The sequence below is a fragment of the Dreissena polymorpha genome, chromosome 1, assembly GCF_020536995.1.
Source record: "Dreissena polymorpha isolate Duluth1 chromosome 1, UMN_Dpol_1.0, whole genome shotgun sequence".
NCBI classification, from domain to species: domain Eukaryota; kingdom Metazoa; phylum Mollusca; class Bivalvia; order Myida; family Dreissenidae; genus Dreissena; species Dreissena polymorpha.
In genome coordinates this window covers 48,936,974-48,955,338 of record NC_068355.1, presented here as the reverse complement: position 1 = coordinate 48,955,338, position 18,365 = coordinate 48,936,974, and the positions used below count along the sequence as shown (strand labels likewise).

The 18,365-nt window shown below is 36.2% G+C and overlaps 1 protein-coding gene across 4 annotated transcripts in view; it reads left to right on the top strand.

Moving 5' to 3' along the window:
* Positions 1 to 12,304, top strand: part of LOC127879698 (protein MCM10 homolog) — a 49,089-nt gene extending 36,785 nt beyond the window's left edge. For all 4 annotated transcript variants that reach the window (XM_052426716.1, XM_052426709.1, XM_052426694.1 and 1 more), the window contains 10 exons: positions 1,247 to 1,339; positions 1,899 to 2,057; positions 3,694 to 3,776; positions 5,273 to 5,490; positions 5,809 to 5,935; positions 7,130 to 7,284; positions 7,804 to 7,917; positions 9,473 to 9,621; positions 11,557 to 11,599; positions 11,949 to 12,304. In XM_052426716.1, the coding sequence (XP_052282676.1) occupies positions 1,247 to 1,339; positions 1,899 to 2,057; positions 3,694 to 3,776; positions 5,273 to 5,490; positions 5,809 to 5,935; positions 7,130 to 7,284; positions 7,804 to 7,917; positions 9,473 to 9,621; positions 11,557 to 11,599; positions 11,949 to 12,050 (1,243 nt within the window). In that variant the 3' untranslated portion in view covers positions 12,051 to 12,304. The remainder of the gene's footprint in view (positions 1 to 1,246; positions 1,340 to 1,898; positions 2,058 to 3,693; positions 3,777 to 5,272; positions 5,491 to 5,808; positions 5,936 to 7,129; positions 7,285 to 7,803; positions 7,918 to 9,472; positions 9,622 to 11,556; positions 11,600 to 11,948) is intronic.
* Positions 12,305 to 18,365: the final 6,061 nt, after the last annotated feature.

Below are 18,365 nucleotides of genomic sequence, written 5' to 3'. Positions count from 1 at the left end.
AAATTTCCTTTCTTCTTTAAGAAATTGTCTTCCTGCTTTAACATTATTCAAGCCTTGTACATAGATGTAGTTTAATTATAATGCACTACGTAAACAAATTTACTATCATTTTAACCCTTAGACTGTGGCTGATTTTCTGTTTTGAGCAAATATGTTAAATGAATACATCCTTATACTTGTCTTTTAGCTCACTTAAGCACAATATGCACATGGTGAACTGTTGTCAATGCATTTTGTCCACCTCAGTGATAAACATTTACCATGTTAACACTCTAGAGACCGCATTTTTAGTCCAATCTTCATGGATAACAACATTTGTCCTAATAATATCTTTACCAAGTTTGAAACTGGATCATGCGAGGTTAAAAATTAGGTCACAAGCTTACAATAAAGAAAAAGCTTGTAAACACTTCAAGTTGCATATCAAGTCAAATCTTTATGAAATTGTGTCAGTTCTTATGATATATCAGCTAAGTTCACAAATAATAATGTGCTGAGAAATTCAATATTTATGTTTCATGGAATACTTTCATTATTCTGAACTCCACTTTCTCAGGATATATTAAATCCTTATGGTCTCAGGTGAGCCCATTAGGACCCATAGCCCACTTGTTTATCATTATTAGACATTTTGTTGCAATTTGCTGGATTTGTATTTTTAAAGGGACTGTCAACCACGACGACGAAAAAAAAGAAAAGTTGTAAAATACCCTATTTTTTACAATTATTAGTTTATATTGATTAAAATATCACGCCTTGTATATTACATTACTTGAAAAAAGTTGTTAAGTTTTAATATTTTCAGTATATTCGGTAATAAATTTTACTGGGTATGTCTACCAGGTAACTACCAGTTAACTATAAATAACGCCAGTAGATTGATCATCATCGTCACGTGGTAAACCCAGGAATGCAAATTGTGCATGCGTAGTGAATTGTATATATTTTATTGATAAAATGATCAATCTACTTGCGTTATTTATCATGTGTATATTGTTATGTCACCTTTATTCGCGATGAACTTTCGATTTCACAACACGCATTTTTTTTCCCGAATATACTGAAAATATGAACTTTGTTCAAGTAATGTAATATACCAGTCGAGATATTTTAATCAATATAAACTAATAATTGTAAAAAAATATGGTATTTTAGAACTTTTCATTTTTCGTCATTCGTGGTTGACAGTCCCTTTAATAGTTAGTGCGTGAATTCATCTGTATTGTGGTCTGTGATGTTTTGACAGTACTGGGGTTGTTCCAAAAGCGTTTGATGGCTCCAAAAGGAAGTCCAAAGATGGCTGCTTCTTTTATGGTGGAAATACATACACAACTGTAAGGTAAGTTATTTAAAATAGTCTTTTGACTATTAAACACTGCAGAAATTTACATATTTTATATTTTACTAAATTAAAATGTACTAGATATTTCCTTGTAAGCAACATCTTTTTGGAAAAGAACAAAAAGAAATAAAAAAGAATCTTTGGAAATGCACCATATGGAAGAAGTATGCCATTTATTATATAACTCTTATAAAAGTAGAAAAAAGACTTGCTGAACCGTTTGAAACTCACAACAACTAATTTCATGCAATTTTATGTAATCAATTTAGCCATGTTCTGTCCAAACTTGGGTTAATGCATGTGCTCAAAGTATTGTCTCAGATTAGTCTGTGAGGTCTGCACAGGCTTATCAAAAAAGATACTTTTGGCCTAGATTTGATTTTTGCCAAGCAAAGACTTTCTTTGAGTGAAAAATACCATAAAAGCGGAAAGCCTCTTCCCTGATTAGGCCTATGCGTCCTAATCTTGGATAACACTTTACGCTCATGCATTAAGTCAAGTTTTCCCAGAAAAAAAGCTAATTTTCTCCTCATTGCAAAACAATCCCCTGTTACAGACAGCATGGCCAGAAAGCAGGTGACAAGATGACACTAACTAAGCTGCAATCATTTGACTCCCACAAGGTGCCCGGCCGTGTGACCACCATGTCACTGCATGAACTCGAGCCCGAGGATCACAAAAAGCTCCAAAAACTGAAGGAAAAAGACAAGAACCTGTGAGTCTGTATTTTTATGCCCCCAGCAGGATGGCATATAGCAGTTGAACTGTCCGTCAGTATGTCATTGTGTCAGTATGTCAGTCAGTCTGTCCGTCCCTCCGAAAAAAACTTTAACATTGGCCATAACTTTTTCACTATTGAAGATAGCAACTTGATATTTGCCAGGCATGTGTATCTCATGGAGCTGCACATTTTGAGATGTGAAAGGTCAAGGTCAAATGTCAAATTTATGGCGTCTGTCCGTCCAAAAACTTTAACATTGGCCATAACTTTTTCAATATTGAAGATAGCAACTTGATATTTGGCATGCATGTGTATCTCATGGAGCTGAACATTTTTTAGTGGTGAAAGGGGAAGGTCAAGGTCATCCTTCAAGGTCAAATGTCAAATATATGGCGTCTGTCCGTCTGAAATCTTTAACATTGGCCATAACTTTTTCAATATTGAAGATAGCAACTTGATATTTGGCATGCATGTGTCTGTCATGAAGCTGCACATTTTGAGTGGTGGAAGTTCAAGGTCAAGGTCATCCATCAAGGTCAAAGGTAAAAATAAATAAATTGCAAAGCCGAGTTCTCATGAAGCTGCACATTTTGAGTGGTGGAAGTTCAAGGTCAAGGTCATCTTTCAAGGTCAAGGTCATCCTTCAAGGTCAAAGGTAAAAAAATAATAATTTCAAAGCGGCGTTCTCATGAAGCTGCACATTTTGAGTGGTGGCAGTTCAAGGTCAAGGTACTTCAAGGTCAAGGTCATCCTTCAAGGTCAAAGGTCAAAAAAATAAAAATGCATATCGGCGTTCTCATGAAGCTGCACATTTTGAGTGGTGGAAGTTCAAGGTCAAGGTCATCCTTCAAGTTCAAGGTCATCCATTAAGGTCAAAGGTCAAAAAATAAATACATATTTCAAAGCGGCGTCTCATAAAGCTTCACATTTTGAGTGGTGGAAGGTCAAGGTCATCCTTCAAGGTCAAAGGTCAAACAAACACATTTTTTTTTCAAAGCGGCGCAATAGGGGGCATTTTGTTTCTGACGAACACATCTCTTGTATTATACATCTCTTGTATTATTTTATTATAAGTGGCGGAGTGGGTATGGTGTCCACCTATCGACTGCAAGGTCACAAGATTGATTCTCATTGTAGGAGGGTTTTAGATCTCCTTTATAGACACTTAAGTACTGGTTCTACCCATGAAACAGGCTGGAGAGAATTTCAATAAGCCTAAGGCTTTTGATTCAATAGAGCTAAAATAAATAGGTTTAAAAAGGTCTGTACTTGTGTAACCCTCTTAGTTCACTATTGGTTGCATTGCATCAAAAGACACGTTCAACTTTGATTCCAAGGGAAGAATCAATCAGTACTTTGTATTTTTAGAGAGATCTAGACAATTTTTACTGAAAAGGGATCAAGCAAGGTTCACAAAGTTGCATAATTGACATTATTTCCACTCTATCATGACAACCTCGTGGGAGTCTGTATTAATAGATGATGCTGAATTGTGTTATTCTGAACTAAATAAAGGCGATGGTTGTTAGAAAATCTAAAATCCTTGTTGACACAACTGACATAAGTTTGAAAGTTTTGTATTTGAATAAGATTTTTTGTCTTACCATGACATGCTCTTCTGCCCCTACAGGTTGACTCTGTTGTCAGTGCCCACTGTAGGTTCCATGAACTTCGTGAAACACTTGGTGAAGAAGGATGCAACTGCCTCATTAGGTAAATGGTCTTTAAAAACCTATTTAATTTATCATGATTACATCAAAAGCCTAACGTTTATCAAGACACCATTAGGTCATTTTATTTGGAAGAACCAAAAGAAAAGCTATTGAGATTGACCCCTGTGTGCCAATCAATTTGAAGATATTGAGATTGCCCCCTGTGTACAGATCAATTAGGAGAGATTGAGATTGCCCCTTGTGTACAGATCAATTAGAAGATATTGATATTGCCCCCGGTGTACAGATCAATAAGATGATATTGAGTTTGCCCCCTGTGTACAGATCAATTAGAATATATTGAGATTGCCCCCAGTGTACATATCCATAAGAAGATATTGAGATTGCCCCCTGTGTACAGATCAATTAGAAGATTGTGAGATTGCCCCCTGTGTACAGATCAATAAGAAGATATTGAGTTTGCCCCCTGTGTACAGATCAATTAGAAGATATTGAGTTTGCCCCCTGTGTACAGATCAATTAGAAGATATTGAGTTTGACCCTGTGTACAGATCAATTAGAAGATATTGAGTTTGCCCCCTGTGTACAGATCAATTAGAAGATATTGAGTTTGCCTCCTGTGTACAGATCAATTAGAAGATATTGAGTTTGCCCCTTGTGTACAGATCAATTAGAAGATATTGAGTTTGCCCCCTGTGTACAGATCAATTAGAAGATATTGAGTTTGCCCCCTGTGTACAGATCAATTAGAAGATATTGAGAGCGTGATATAGCTTGCGATGTACATGTATAGCACATAATAGGTTTAATACATGTATAAATTATTAAAACAACTCTATTGGCTTACCCATTTAAATGAATTACAGCTATGTTAAATTATCAAACTAATTTAGTTAAATAAATTTTGAATGGCAATTATGGGTTATACGAACAGGTAACCGTGTTAAGTCCGAAAAGCGTATCCAATTTTTTCTATACACAAGACATATGATGACGTGAAATTAGCTGATGTGAAAGTTCAAACAAGGCATGTATTTCATATGTAAGGAAAAAAGTACATAACTTGATTCCTAATGCCACAGTGAAAAGACGTTTCCATGGGAAGCACGTGCTATAAGCTAATGACGTGAGACTGTTACAATTCCAGGGTGTTGAGCAACCGGGCATTATGCTTGTTGCTCTATGAGTGAAGACACCGAGAATGTGCCAAAAATGGGATTGAACAGTATTTATTCATAGAAAGGGATTTTATGTTGATGAAAATGCGGTCACCTAATCGGGCAAGTGTTTCAGAATTGAATTCGTCTGAGGCTAATAGTAAGTCACCAATAGAAGCAGACGACCGTAATTTTAAACCCCTGTACATGCTTATCATTTAAGCCTTATTGTGGGAAAACTTGGCTCAATGCATGTGCTTAAAGTCCTGTCCCAGATTAGCCTGTGAAGTCAACACAGGCTAATCAGGGAGGACACTATCCTAAAAGTGGAAAATGTTGTCCTTGATATTTCTTGCTTATACATACTCATCATGTGTAGATGGTAAGGAAAGCCTGGAGGTTGCCCCGCCTCCGTCAGCCAAGGACCTGCTGTCCCAGCACAGAGTCACGCTACACCAGCAGCAGCGACAGCAGCAGCAACAGCGGGAGATACTGACGGCGGTGCCCACCATTGGCAAGGGGCTGTCTGCAGGCCAGGAGGTGGTGCTGGATATCCCGCTGAGGAAGAAAACAAACATCAGCGCTGAACTAGCTAAGGTAGTTGGGAGTTTTTCTGAGGAATGTATTTGCCGGTGAAGAAATATATTTTCTCTTCTTTTTACAGTTGATTAATAAACACCAGCGCTGAACTATCTTAGGTAGTTTTCATAATTATCTTTCTACTGTAATAGGAATTCATGTCAAGAAGTTGTATTTGTGGTTTGGTTACAGATGATAAATTGTTGTTGGAAACAAAATATGAATGCAAATTAAAGTAAATGCTAGCTGTATCCAACGATTTGGGAGCTTCAAGAATAGTACATTAAAGATTATTTGTTTATTTGAATACATTATATTACAAAAATATTCTTACAGCAACTAGCCATCGCCAAGGTGAAAGCAAGGGGTGGTATTTCTAAGGATGATCCAAATGCTGTTAAGAAGAAGCTGACTTCACCGGAAGCGAAAGAGAAAATTAAGAAACGTGTTGCAGAGGTCATGGGTAAGGAAACAGTAATTGTTACACAACCTGCATATTGTCCCAGCTTTCTGTCTATGAAATTTCGAATTGTAATGACAGATATTTTTCCTGGGCGTTAAATAAGTTTACTTGACACTTATAAAACCATCACACTCTTGTCCTTCTCTCTACTTTTTTCCTAGATAGATTTATGAAACTACAGTTATGACACAATAAACATTGAGATATATATTTCTTCTTTATTGTGTAGTTTTCCCTTTCTCAGAAACTTTTCTATGTACATTCAGGCTGTGAATTATGTGGACATTTCTAGCAATACTTTTCATTTTGATACAGTGTTTTAATCCTTATATGAACTGCGTCATACAAGAATGAGTCTTATGCCGTATGCTGCCAGCGTATCTCCAGACCTGCCCATGCTTCTGTGCAGTCAGATCAGGAGCTACCCAGTCCGCTTTAACTCTTTCAGTACTGGAACCAAATTTTGAAGGCCTTTGCAAACAGTTTGGATCCAGATGAGACGCCACAGAATGTGGCGTCTCATCAGGAACCAAACATTTTGCTATTCTTATAGTATTCTTTGGGAAAAAAAATCGAGGATGTGCTAATTTTAGAAATTCAGCAGACGACATTTTAGCAGACGACAAATTTCCCAGCATGCAAAGGGTTAAAGTCACACAAGGTTTCTTGGTCTCATCAGCAGACAGGTGAGCTCATGAAGAGGCTAGAGCCACAAATTCATGAGACCCATTATCGCATGACGCAGCTCTAATGTAAAGCTTTCTTGAAATAAAATAGATAATCCAAAAGGTATGATTCATGAGCATTCAAAAATCTTTGATAACACACAATATCATTTTTAGCTCGGCTGTTTTCACAGAAAACCCGAGGTATTGTCATAGCCAGCTCGTCGTGTCTTTCCGCCATCCGCGTCGTGCTAAAACCTTAACATTGGCTCTAAAATCAAAGTGCTTCCACCTACAACTTTGAAACTTCATATTTAGCTGCACCTTGATGAGTTCTACACGCCACAACCAATTTTGGGTCACTGGGTCAAAGGTCAAGGTCACTGTGACCTCTAAAAAAAATAATTAAAAAGTTCTTCTGACAAGCTTTAATTTATTCAAGACTGCACCCGCAGCCGAGCATTGGAACCCGTTTTGCGGTGCTCTTGTCTGCAATAACATTATGACTGCACAACACAATATACCCCAGATGCTGATGCTGAAACGAGCCCAAAATCTCAGGGAGGGGTGTGTATGGAGCCACCAAAGAAAAGATCCAAGCTTCTTGGAGACCTGGATCTGAACTCGCCAGAGGTGCAGCAGCTACTGAAGACAAAGTCCAAGAACACTGGGGCTCTAGCTGAGGTAGGAACAGTTGGTGTTGGAGATATTGAGGAAAAAATGTGTATTGAATTTTGAATAAATTATAATTTGCTCCTCATTAGAAATTAAATATTATGGCCTAAATTTGCTATTTAGAAGCAATTAGAGTCTTAGAATATATTCAACTTAAAATAAAAACTATTTCCTATTTGTTCCAAAATTTGAAAAATTACCTGGCAATGTAATACACTTGGAGATCTGCAGCCAATTGTATAAATCTGGATAACTCTTATCCAGTGGATAACTTTTGGCTATCTTCAATTTTATGATAAGATAACCAAAAGTTATCCGCTGGGTAAGAGTTATCCAGATTTATACAATAGGCTGCTGGTGATCAAGCTTTATTCAGGTGCAAGTTTTTTTTTGGACGTTCATTTTGGGCAAGTCTTTTATTGGATGTCATGTTCGAATAATTGTAATTAAGTTGAAAATTTCTTTTCAGAATACTACCCTTGACACAATTGGTTTCTTATTACAAACTTGATTGTCACTTGATTTAAGGCCGAGGCAGAGCACACTGATCGCTACTTTGGGGAGTTGGAGAAGCGTGAACGGATGGAGGACAAGATGGCTTCCATCAAGGAGGTCGAGGTCAACCTTGTAGTCTGCAATCAGGTAGGGTGTCTACTTGTAGTCTGCAATCAGGTAGGGTGTCTCTACTTGTAGTCTGCAATCAGGTAGGGTGTCTCTACTTGTAGTCTGCAATCAGGTTAGGTGTCTCTACTTGTAGTCTGCAATAAGGGAGTGTGCCTCTACTTGTAGTCTGTAATCAGGTAGGGTGTCTACTTGTAGTCTGCAATCAGGTAAGGTGTGGTCTGCAATCAGGTTGAGTATAGTCTGCAATCCGTTAGGGTGTAGTCTGCAATTTCTTATGGCGACGTCAACCTTGTAGTCTGCAATCGAGTAGAGCACTACATAAAAACTAAGACACTCAAAAAGTAGCCAAAATGCACATTATTTCTCAATAGTTTCCTCAGAAAGTCTGAATTTGTATGTATTTAAATATTTCAGAAATTGAAGTAGCCATTTAAGCGATTGTAGTTGGCAATTTAAGACTTAATTTGTGAATTAACTTTTTTTAAGTAGCAACTAGATATTTTGCATACTTGTTATGCTAACATAGGTGTCGAAGTTCAAAGAACTTCCTGTGTATGTTTTATTTTGTTTTAATATTGATAGGGAATTATATATGATTTTGATGTTCCATTTGGTTGTATTGCTCACATTTATTCTGCAAAGTTGTATTTGAAAAAGCTCACAATCAAGGGAGCAATACAACATTTTCACAAGCTGAATATTTGAATATTAAATTTTAAATATTGTCAATGAAATCTTGCAATAAAGTTTTTTTTTATGCCCCCGAAGGAGGGCATATAGTGATCGGACCGTCCGTCTGTCTGTTTTTCCGTCACACTTTGCATTTAGGTTTCGAAAAATGCTCATAACTTCAATGTTGCTTCAGATAGCAACTTGATGTTTGGCATGCATGTGTATCTCATGGAATTGCACATTTTGAGTGATGAAAGGGCAAGATCATCCTTCAAGGTCAAAGGTAAAAAATATGGCTTCAAAGTGACGCAGAAGGGGGCATTGTGTTTTTGACAAGCACATCTCTTGTTTGGTTTACTGACAATTTTTCCAAAGTTGTTGGAGCAAACTACTTCCACTTTTCTCATGTTTTGAAACTGAAACATTTTGTTATCAACATGAATTGTAGCTTAGCCAGACATTTTCTTAATCCCCATTTATCTTTACATTCTGTGACAAAGTGGTGCAGGGATATAAGTTTATAACAAAGCTCAAGTTTGATATTGAACCCAATGAGGCATTGATATATATTCAACAATATATCATCAGTTGCATGTCAATATCAACCCTTTCCCACTTAGAAGCAAGCGAAAATGGCTATATACAAACAGCATAAAACCAGAACAGCCTGTGAGTAACTCGCAGTCTGTTCAGGTTTTATGCTGTTTGCTGCTCACCAGTATCTTATGGTTGAAAATGAAGCCTTAAAAACTTGAATCTAATAAGAAAGGTATTTAATTAAATGTAACTTTCTAAGAGACTACAAATGCGTGAAAATACGTATCTTATTGGTAAAAGGTTAAATATGCCAGTTGCATGTCAATATCAAGTATATCATATGAGTGCTCACCATGTGCTCCAGTGTCGGTACAAGAACGTGAGCCTACATGAGAGATGCAAGAAGGAGAACCACCTGTTCACAAGGACCAAGGGCAAGAGAAGATTCTTCAAGTGTAAGAACTGCAAACATCGCACCACCACCTATGACAAACTGCCCACGGAGGCATGCAGGTTAGCATATGAGAAAATAATACGTCATTACTTATTCACATAAATGTTAGGTGTCTACTTAAAAATAAACCATTACTGCCTAAAGATTTATTTCTTAAGTTGTTTGGCCCGTTCTGTCAAATTTAAAAGTGACCATCATTATATCAATTGTATTTCCTAGTTGTTTAACTAATGTCAGAGGGTTATTACCATAAATGCTCAGATGTGCTTTATTTCCTTATGATAGAAAAGCACTGCTTGCATCTCTGAGTCATAGGAGTAATTCGCATAATTAAAACTCTTCGTTTTTAGCTCACCTGAGGACAAAGTGCTCAAGGTGAGCTATTGTTATAACTAAAGTCATGCAGTGTGGGGTTTACGTTGTCAACTTTTAGCTGGTTACCACTCTAGAGGCAACAGTTTAAATCCAAACTTGATTAAACTTTGTCAGTATGTTAATTTAGACAATATCGAAGCAGCGTTTAAATTCAGGTCAAGTGTGTCAAAAAACTAGGTCACCAGGTCAAATCTTGAAAAACTCTGTTACCACTCGAGAGGCCTCATTTATGATTCAATTTCGTCCAAATCAGTATCTTGACAAATATTAAGACAGCATTTGAACTTGGGTCACGTGTTTAAACAGTAACTCACGAGGTCAAATCTTAGAAAAACCTTGAAACCCCCCCTACAAGCCATCCCTATGAACCACATCAATTACTCAATCTTAATGAAATGTGGTCAGAATGTTTACTCAGGCAATGTCTAAACTGAGTTCCAATCTGTGTCATGAGCATCCAAAAACTAGTTCACAAGGTCAGATGTTAGAAAAACCTGTTACCACTCTAGAGGTTTTGCCACACTTGAGGCCAATTTATGACTCAATCCAAATGCAACTTGTTTAACAAAAAATATTTTAACTGTATCTAGGCAGAGTTTGAATCTGGGTCTTATGTGTCCAAAAAGTAGGTCACCGGGTCAAATTTACTTGTAACCACTCAAGAGACCACATTTTTGGCTTATGGCTTTACTTTGATTAAACTAATCTAGGGTGAGTGTCAATTTGGGTCACATTTGTCCAAAAACTAGGTCATCTGGTCAGATCTTAGAAAAGCAAAGTTATCACTCTAACTTCAAATGATGACTCAATTTTTAGTAAACTTGGTTAAAATGTACATGTTAGAATGTTCATCCTGGCAATATAAGGGCCAAGTTAAAATCTGGGTCACATGCATCTAGAAAGTAGGTCACAAGGTCAAATATTTTTAAACTTCTTTCCCCTCTAGGGGCCATGTATGGCTCAAACTTGAAGAAACTAGGGGCCATGTATGACACAAACTTGAAAAAACTCGGGGCCATGAATGACTCAAACTTGAAGAAACTTGGGGCCATGAATGACTCAAACTTGAAGAAACTCAGGGCCATGAATGACTCAAACTTGAAGAAACTCGGGGCCATTAATGACTCAAACTTGAAGAAACTCGGGAACATGAATGACTCAAACTTGAAGAAATTGGGGCCATGAATGACTCAAACTTGAAGAAACTAGGGGCCATGAATGACTCAAACTTGAAGAAACTAGGGGCCATGTATGGCTCAAACTTGAAGAAACTCGGGGCCATGAATGACTCAAACTTGAAGAAACTTGGTCAGAATGGTTATCTTGGCAGAGTTTGAATCCATCTTCACAAAAACTTGTTGCCACTCTAGTGCCACATTTGTTACCCTTTGTCAGAATGTTTACCTTAACAATATATAGTCCAATTTGAATAAGGATCAGGTATGCTCAAAAACTAAATTGTCTGATCATGTCATCAACAATTGTTGTCTGTGAAATAACCTAAGCGCTTAGGAGCCATCATGGCCGTCTTGTTTCCCCTTGTAAAAGTTGGTATGATACTTGTTCTTCCTTCATAATTCTTTTTACAGATTATTAATGTCCTCCTTTGTCATTTTCAGTAACTGTGGAAGTTCTAATTTTGAGCGGGTCTCAATGCTTCAGGTAAAATTAGTTTAACATATATTCCATTTTCAGTATTACTTGAATAATATCAATTTACTTCAATATGTGAAGATATTAAGTTATATTCTATTATAAATGAATTATTATAAATAGCAACAGTCAAATTATGATAAGAATGTAAAATAGTTATGATATTCAGTACTTAACGAGTCATAAAGATGTTAGCATTTGCTGAAATATAATTTTCTGTTTAAATTTCAAATTATTCAGTACAAAATCTCTGTAATTTTGCATGTAAATTTTGACTCGAGCATTCTCTTCCAATTTGTGTTTATATAAAGACTATATTTTGTGGGGCCCATTGATGTATTTCTTCTTTATGATTCAGGAAAGAAAGGGTCCAAAGCTAGAATCAGAAGAATTGTGTTTGCGAGGAAATGAACAAAAATTTCTAGGCAGTATACAAGGGAATGCTTTCCTGAGTGCTTAGCAGGACTATTTAACTCAGTTGTCTTCTGTTTATGTGTTGTATTTTAAACTGGTTTGTGTGAATCATAATGTTCTGGATATGCTCAAAGCATTGTCTGAATTCAGCTGTGACATACATGAAGCTTATTCATTTTTAAATCATGTAAATTGTTGTGATAAAGTGGTAGTAAATTGTTGAAATATAGTTGTAAATTGCATAGCAGCATGTGAATACAGGACAATACATGTATATTAATACAAGATTTTTAATTTTTACTCTTTGAGTTATTTATTCAATAAGTTCATTGACAAGTTTGACAAACTGGATGGATACTGTTCAACACTAGACTGGTTGACTGGTTTAATAAAATTAACAGTCTGTGTAATTAATAATATGTTCTAAACATAAACAAGTCTTTTCAAAAGAACAAATTAACATCTAGATTGGTACTTATCGCTTGTTACAATATGGTGAAAAGAGGAAAAGTGACTTTTGGCATTTGAGCAAATCTCACATTTTCTGGAGCCAATTGCTCAATTTGATTTTGCAAATTGCTAATTTAGCAAACTACAGAATTAGCCCTGCTCAAGTGAAAGCATCATGAACATAAAAAAAACAGCCAGTATAGCACAGAAAACAGCTCAATTAGCCTCATCAGATAATGATAACGGAAATAAAAAACTTTAAGGCGGTAGATAACATGCCAAGCCAGTAGTCATGAATGCCATATATACCATAACTAAAACAAGAGGGTCTGAAAGGCCCAAAGTCGCTCACCTGAGATAAAAAGAAATGACATGTTCTTTGCAGCCCAAGATATCAATAGAACAAATGTTCTAACCAAGTTTCATGAAGAATGAACAACAAATGGCCCCATGTTTTTCAACAGACTGGAACCATTTTTGAACTCGTCCAAGATATTATTGGGACAAATCTTCTGACAAAGTTTCATGAAGCCCTCTACAGTATTAACAAGGCAAATATTCATGACGCACAATGGAAGACAGACAATTGACAAAAGGTGATCACAAAAGTTCACCATGAGCAAAAAATATGCTCATAAAGATTGTCACCATGTGTGAAGATCAGCAAGTGTCATTCAGATTGAACTAAAAATGTGACTAAAAATATTCACAATGTTTCACTATAAACAACTGTGGTAGTGCGGTCTCGTTCGCTTACGCAAGTGAACCGGTCACGGGACGGTTACGAGTCATGTAACTTTGTGAGCACTTATGTAATACGGAAATATTTATCAAGTCTAATTAAAGAACGCTTATTTCCGGTCCGGATGACACCACTAACTGGTTGTAATTCAATTAACTAAAGGCGTCCAGTCAGATACGCCTGAATACACTCAAAGAATTAATCTATAATAAGTGAAAACCAAAGCAGCTTTAATAATGAAAATAAACTCACTTTAGTCTAAAGAATCTATGCATCGTTAAAAATGAACAAATACAGCAAATACCTTAATAAATCTAAAAAGAAGTTCAAAATCTGTCAAAAAACTGATATAAATATTAGTTACTGTTAGTCTAGAAGTTGCTTCAAAAATTAAGTTTATACAATAAGTCTAACTTAATCTAAAGAACACAATTTATGGAGAGTGGATAACTCCAGTGACTCAAATCTAAAAAATAATAAGAATTTTAAAAAGTTATTTCAATCAAAAGAGTCTTTCTAATTAAGAAAATGCCAAATAACAAGGTTGCCATGGAAACAGTTTCATAGCACAGTTTTCTGTTGAGATTATTGATTTTCCCAATCCAATTGATCTTAGAATATCGACATGCAATCAATACACCAAAACACAGTCGGTTAACTTGGCTTATCAGTAAAGATCAAAGATAAGGCTCTACAGTGCATTAGTACATGTACAGTTATTTTATGACATAACAATAAGTTTATTAAATTGCATGCAAACTACTGTATTTATGTACACCACATTTTTAGCTCACCTGATTGCTCAGGTGAGATTTTGTGACCATTCTTTGTCCATCGTCCATCCGTTAACATTTGTTCGTAAACACTCCAGAGGCCACATTTCTTGTCCGATCTTCATAAAACTTGGTCAGAAGCTTTGTCCCAGTGAAATCTTGGTCGAGTTCAAAACTGGGTGGTGTTGGGTCAAAAACTAAGTCATTAGGTAAAATAAACAAAAATAAAACCTTGTAAACACTGTAGAAGTCACATTTCATGCCCAATCATCATGTTGGAAAATTGCTCAGATCGGTGAAACACACTTTTTAGCTCAACTGATTGCTCAGGTGAAGTTTTAGGATTGTTTTTTTTCCCCCGTCCGTCCGTCCACATTTGGTTTGTAAACACTCTAGCATTCACATTTCTTAAGCATTCTTTATCAAAGTTGCTGAAAGATCTCGGTCAAGTTTGATTATGAGCAGAATCACATAATTAATTCCATAATTATTGCCCTTAATTTGTCCAAATTAACATTATATTATACAAAATCCTGGTAAACACTCTAGAGGTCACAATTTTGTTTCCGATTTTATGAATCTTGGTCATAATATTTATTTTTGTAAGCAATTAAGTTTGATGTTTGGTAAGGGGGGTCAACTCAAAATATAGGTAACCAGGTCAAATCTTACAAAAACAATAACACTCCATACGCCAGAGTTTTGGTTCAATAATGATGAAACTTGACCAGGATGTTTGTCTGGACAATATCTAGGTCAAGTTTGACATTTGGTAAAGATTGCATGAACCAACTCCTCTCAGGTGAGCGAACAAGGGCCATCTTGGCCCTCTTGTATGAAAAAAGTCCCAGGTTTATACAAGGGAGTTAACTATTAGCAAGTATGTACAGGTTATCTTTCTTTAACATTAAGGATTATCACAACTAGACTGTTCACATATTTTTACTATATACATATAGAGAAAACTGCCCCACCCCCTGGCGGCAATGTTTTTCCACCAATCATGACCATTTTCAAACTCATCCGAGATATCTATAAAATTAATGTTTAGAAAGAAAATTATGATGATCAGGCAAAAAATGTGACCTCTAGAGTGTTCACAAGCTTTTTTATTATATAAATATAAGGAAAATGACCCCCCCCCCCCCCCTGGCGGCCATGCTTTTTTAACGATCTGAACCATTTTCAAACTCAACCGTCGTATCCAGAAAACACATGTTCTGACCAAATTTCATGAAGATTAGACCAAAATTGTGACTTCTAGAGTGTTCACATGTTTTTTTCACCAATCTGGACCATTTTCGAACTCGTCCGAGATATCAATGAAAACAATGTTTTGACCAAGTTTCATGAACGATTGGGCAAAAATTGTGACTTCTAGAGTGTTCACAAGGTTTCTCAATAGCCATATAAGGAATACTGCCCCGCACCCTGGCGGCCATGATTTTTAAGGGACCCGAACCATTTTTGAACTCGACCAACATATCATTTAGACAAACGTTTTGACAAAGTTACATGAATATTGGGCTTCAAATGTGACTTCTACAGTGTTCACAAGTTGTTGTTTTTTTACCTAGTGACCTAGTTTTTTACCCAGCATGACCCAGTTTCAAACTCTGTCAAGGTATGAATGGGCCAAATGTTCTGACCAAGTTTCATGAAGATCAGACAATAAATGTGGCCTCTGGAGTGTTCACAAGGCAAATCTTGACGACGGACAAAAGGCGATCACAAAAGCTCACCATGAGCACGTGCTCAGGTGAGCTAAAAAAGCAAAACAGTCTGATCTTGACCTATGGGTTGAGGCCACAGGCATTGCATGCGACACATGCTTTCATCAGGGTGAACATTATCAAGTGACAGCACAGGCTGTGTCAAGGACCTAAGTATGGCATTGACCTTGTGCTACGGTCACAGACTACACTTTTGCAACATTCAAATTAACAGGCATTATATGAAGTTGTACATCAATTTGTATGGTCCAACATTAACAAGTTTATTTCAACTAAGAAGTTCTTTAACACATTGACCATAAACACTATTGTAGCAAAAAAATGAACATCCCTGAAACCATATACATTAACTATATACTTTGATTGGTTCTCTTCTTAGTTTCATGTAATAATTATCCTGACATAAGTGGTCACACTCGGTTGTCATATTATTTATAAAAAATTATATGGCTAAATGATGTAATATTAGGTAAGTTTTATTGAATTGTGGTACTCTACATTTTTCAAAAATTTACACTGGGGCCTAAAGTGGCCAAGCCCCTGTGTCCAATTATTCATTGTTACAACTTGCTAAATATTACTACATCAAGGGTATGTGTTACCACTGTGGGAAATCAGGTCATTCCAAGTTGGACTGAGATTCACAAATGCCTCTATTTCTTTCATATATTCACTGATAAAGCCTCTATATCTTTCATATATTCACTGATAAAGCCTCTATTTCTTTCATATATTCACTGATAAAGCCTCTATTTCTTTCGTAGATTCACAGATATGGAACTTAAATTTCATCGGTCAAATTATTAATAAATATATGTATGTATGTTGACCTATTTACAATAAAGAAACAAGAGGGCCATGATGACCCTGAATCGCTCACCTGACTCATTAAGATCAGATGAAAACTATGACGTCTATTGTCAACACAAGGTTTTTCTATGATTTGACCTTATGACCTAGTTTCTGACCCCAGATGACCCAAATACAATCCCAATCCAGATTTAATCAAGATAAACATTCTGACAAAATTTCATTAAGATCTGATGGAAACTGTGACCTATATTGTCTATACAAGGTTTTCCTATGATTTGACATAGTGACCTAGTTTTTGACCCCAGATGATGCAAATTCAATCCCAACCCAGATTTCATCAAGATTAACATTCTGGCCAAATTTCATAAAGATTGGATGAAAACTGTGACTTTTACTGTCTACACAAGTGTTTTCTTAACTTTGACCTAGTGACCTAGTTTTTGACCCTAGATGACCTAAATTCGATTCCAACCCAGATTTTAACAAGACAAACATTCTGACCATATTTCATTAAGATCTGATAAAAACTGTGACCTCTATTGTCTACACAAGGTTTTTTTATGATTTGACCTAGTGACCTAGTTTCTGACCCCAGATGACCCAAATACAATCCTAATCCAGATTTCATCAAGATAAACATTCTGACCAAATTTCATAAAGATTGGATGAAAGCTGTGACCTCTATTGTCTACACAAGGTTTTTTTATTATTTGACCTAGTGACCTAGTTTTTGACCCCAGATGACCCAAATACAATCCCAACCCAGATTTCATCAAGATAAACATTCTGACCAAATTTCATAAAGATTGGATGAAAACTGTGACCTCTATTGTCTACACAAGGTTTTTCTATTATTTGACCTAGTGATCTAGTTTTCGACCCCAGATGACCCAAATACAATCCCAACCCAGATTTCATCAAGATAAACATTCTGACCAAATTTCATAAAGATTGGATGAAAACTGTGACCTCTACTGTTTACACAAATTGTTGACGGACAGACGCACAACGGACGCCGGACATCACACGATCACATAAGCTCACCGTGTCACTTCGTGACAGGTGAGCTAAAAATTAAAAAAAAAATGTAATAGTGAGAATTGATTTACAGAACAAAATATTTTAGTTTATATGCCTCTTCCATGATTATAGTGACGGGGAAGGAAGTATAACCCCAATCTGTTGGAAGTGCATTGGTGAGAGATGTGTCATATTTGGTACTTGTCTCGTACAATATAAAATTTTAACATAAAATTAAAGCAAATAATCCTCAGCAAGATGTGTCATGTGCATGAACCATTTTGCTTGCTTAAACTTTCAAGTCAAGGGTAGAAATTAGTAAATATAAAGCAATGGTCTCCCGTTGTTTTTACAACCACTAGTGCTGAGATTGCACGCACGCTGGCTCCAGCCACGGTACCATTTAATCAGTCCTTTCATAGACCTTGGATGTCTATACACTTTATAAAGTATAATATAAATAAAATAAGAGTATAAAGATCTTGTGTATAGTTTCATATAGTTCCAATGTGCATAAAAGAAGAGTAAATCTCCAGAAATTTAGAGCAATGACCTTTGGTTGTTTGTCAAAGTGTTTAGAAACTCGACCGGATTTTGCGGCTGTTGTTTATTACTTCAAAATGTCAGCTCATTACTGGTAAAACTCATCATTGATCAAGTAATCAACAAGTATCAATTAAAATTACAATTAGATTTGATGGACAGAGCATTCAGAAAGCATGGGGTTGATTGTTTTATTGACTTAATTGTCACAGCAGGTGGCAGAAAGACCTACAGCTTTCTTTAATTTATATAGGTGTATTTGTTAATCCCACTGAGGCACATAAATG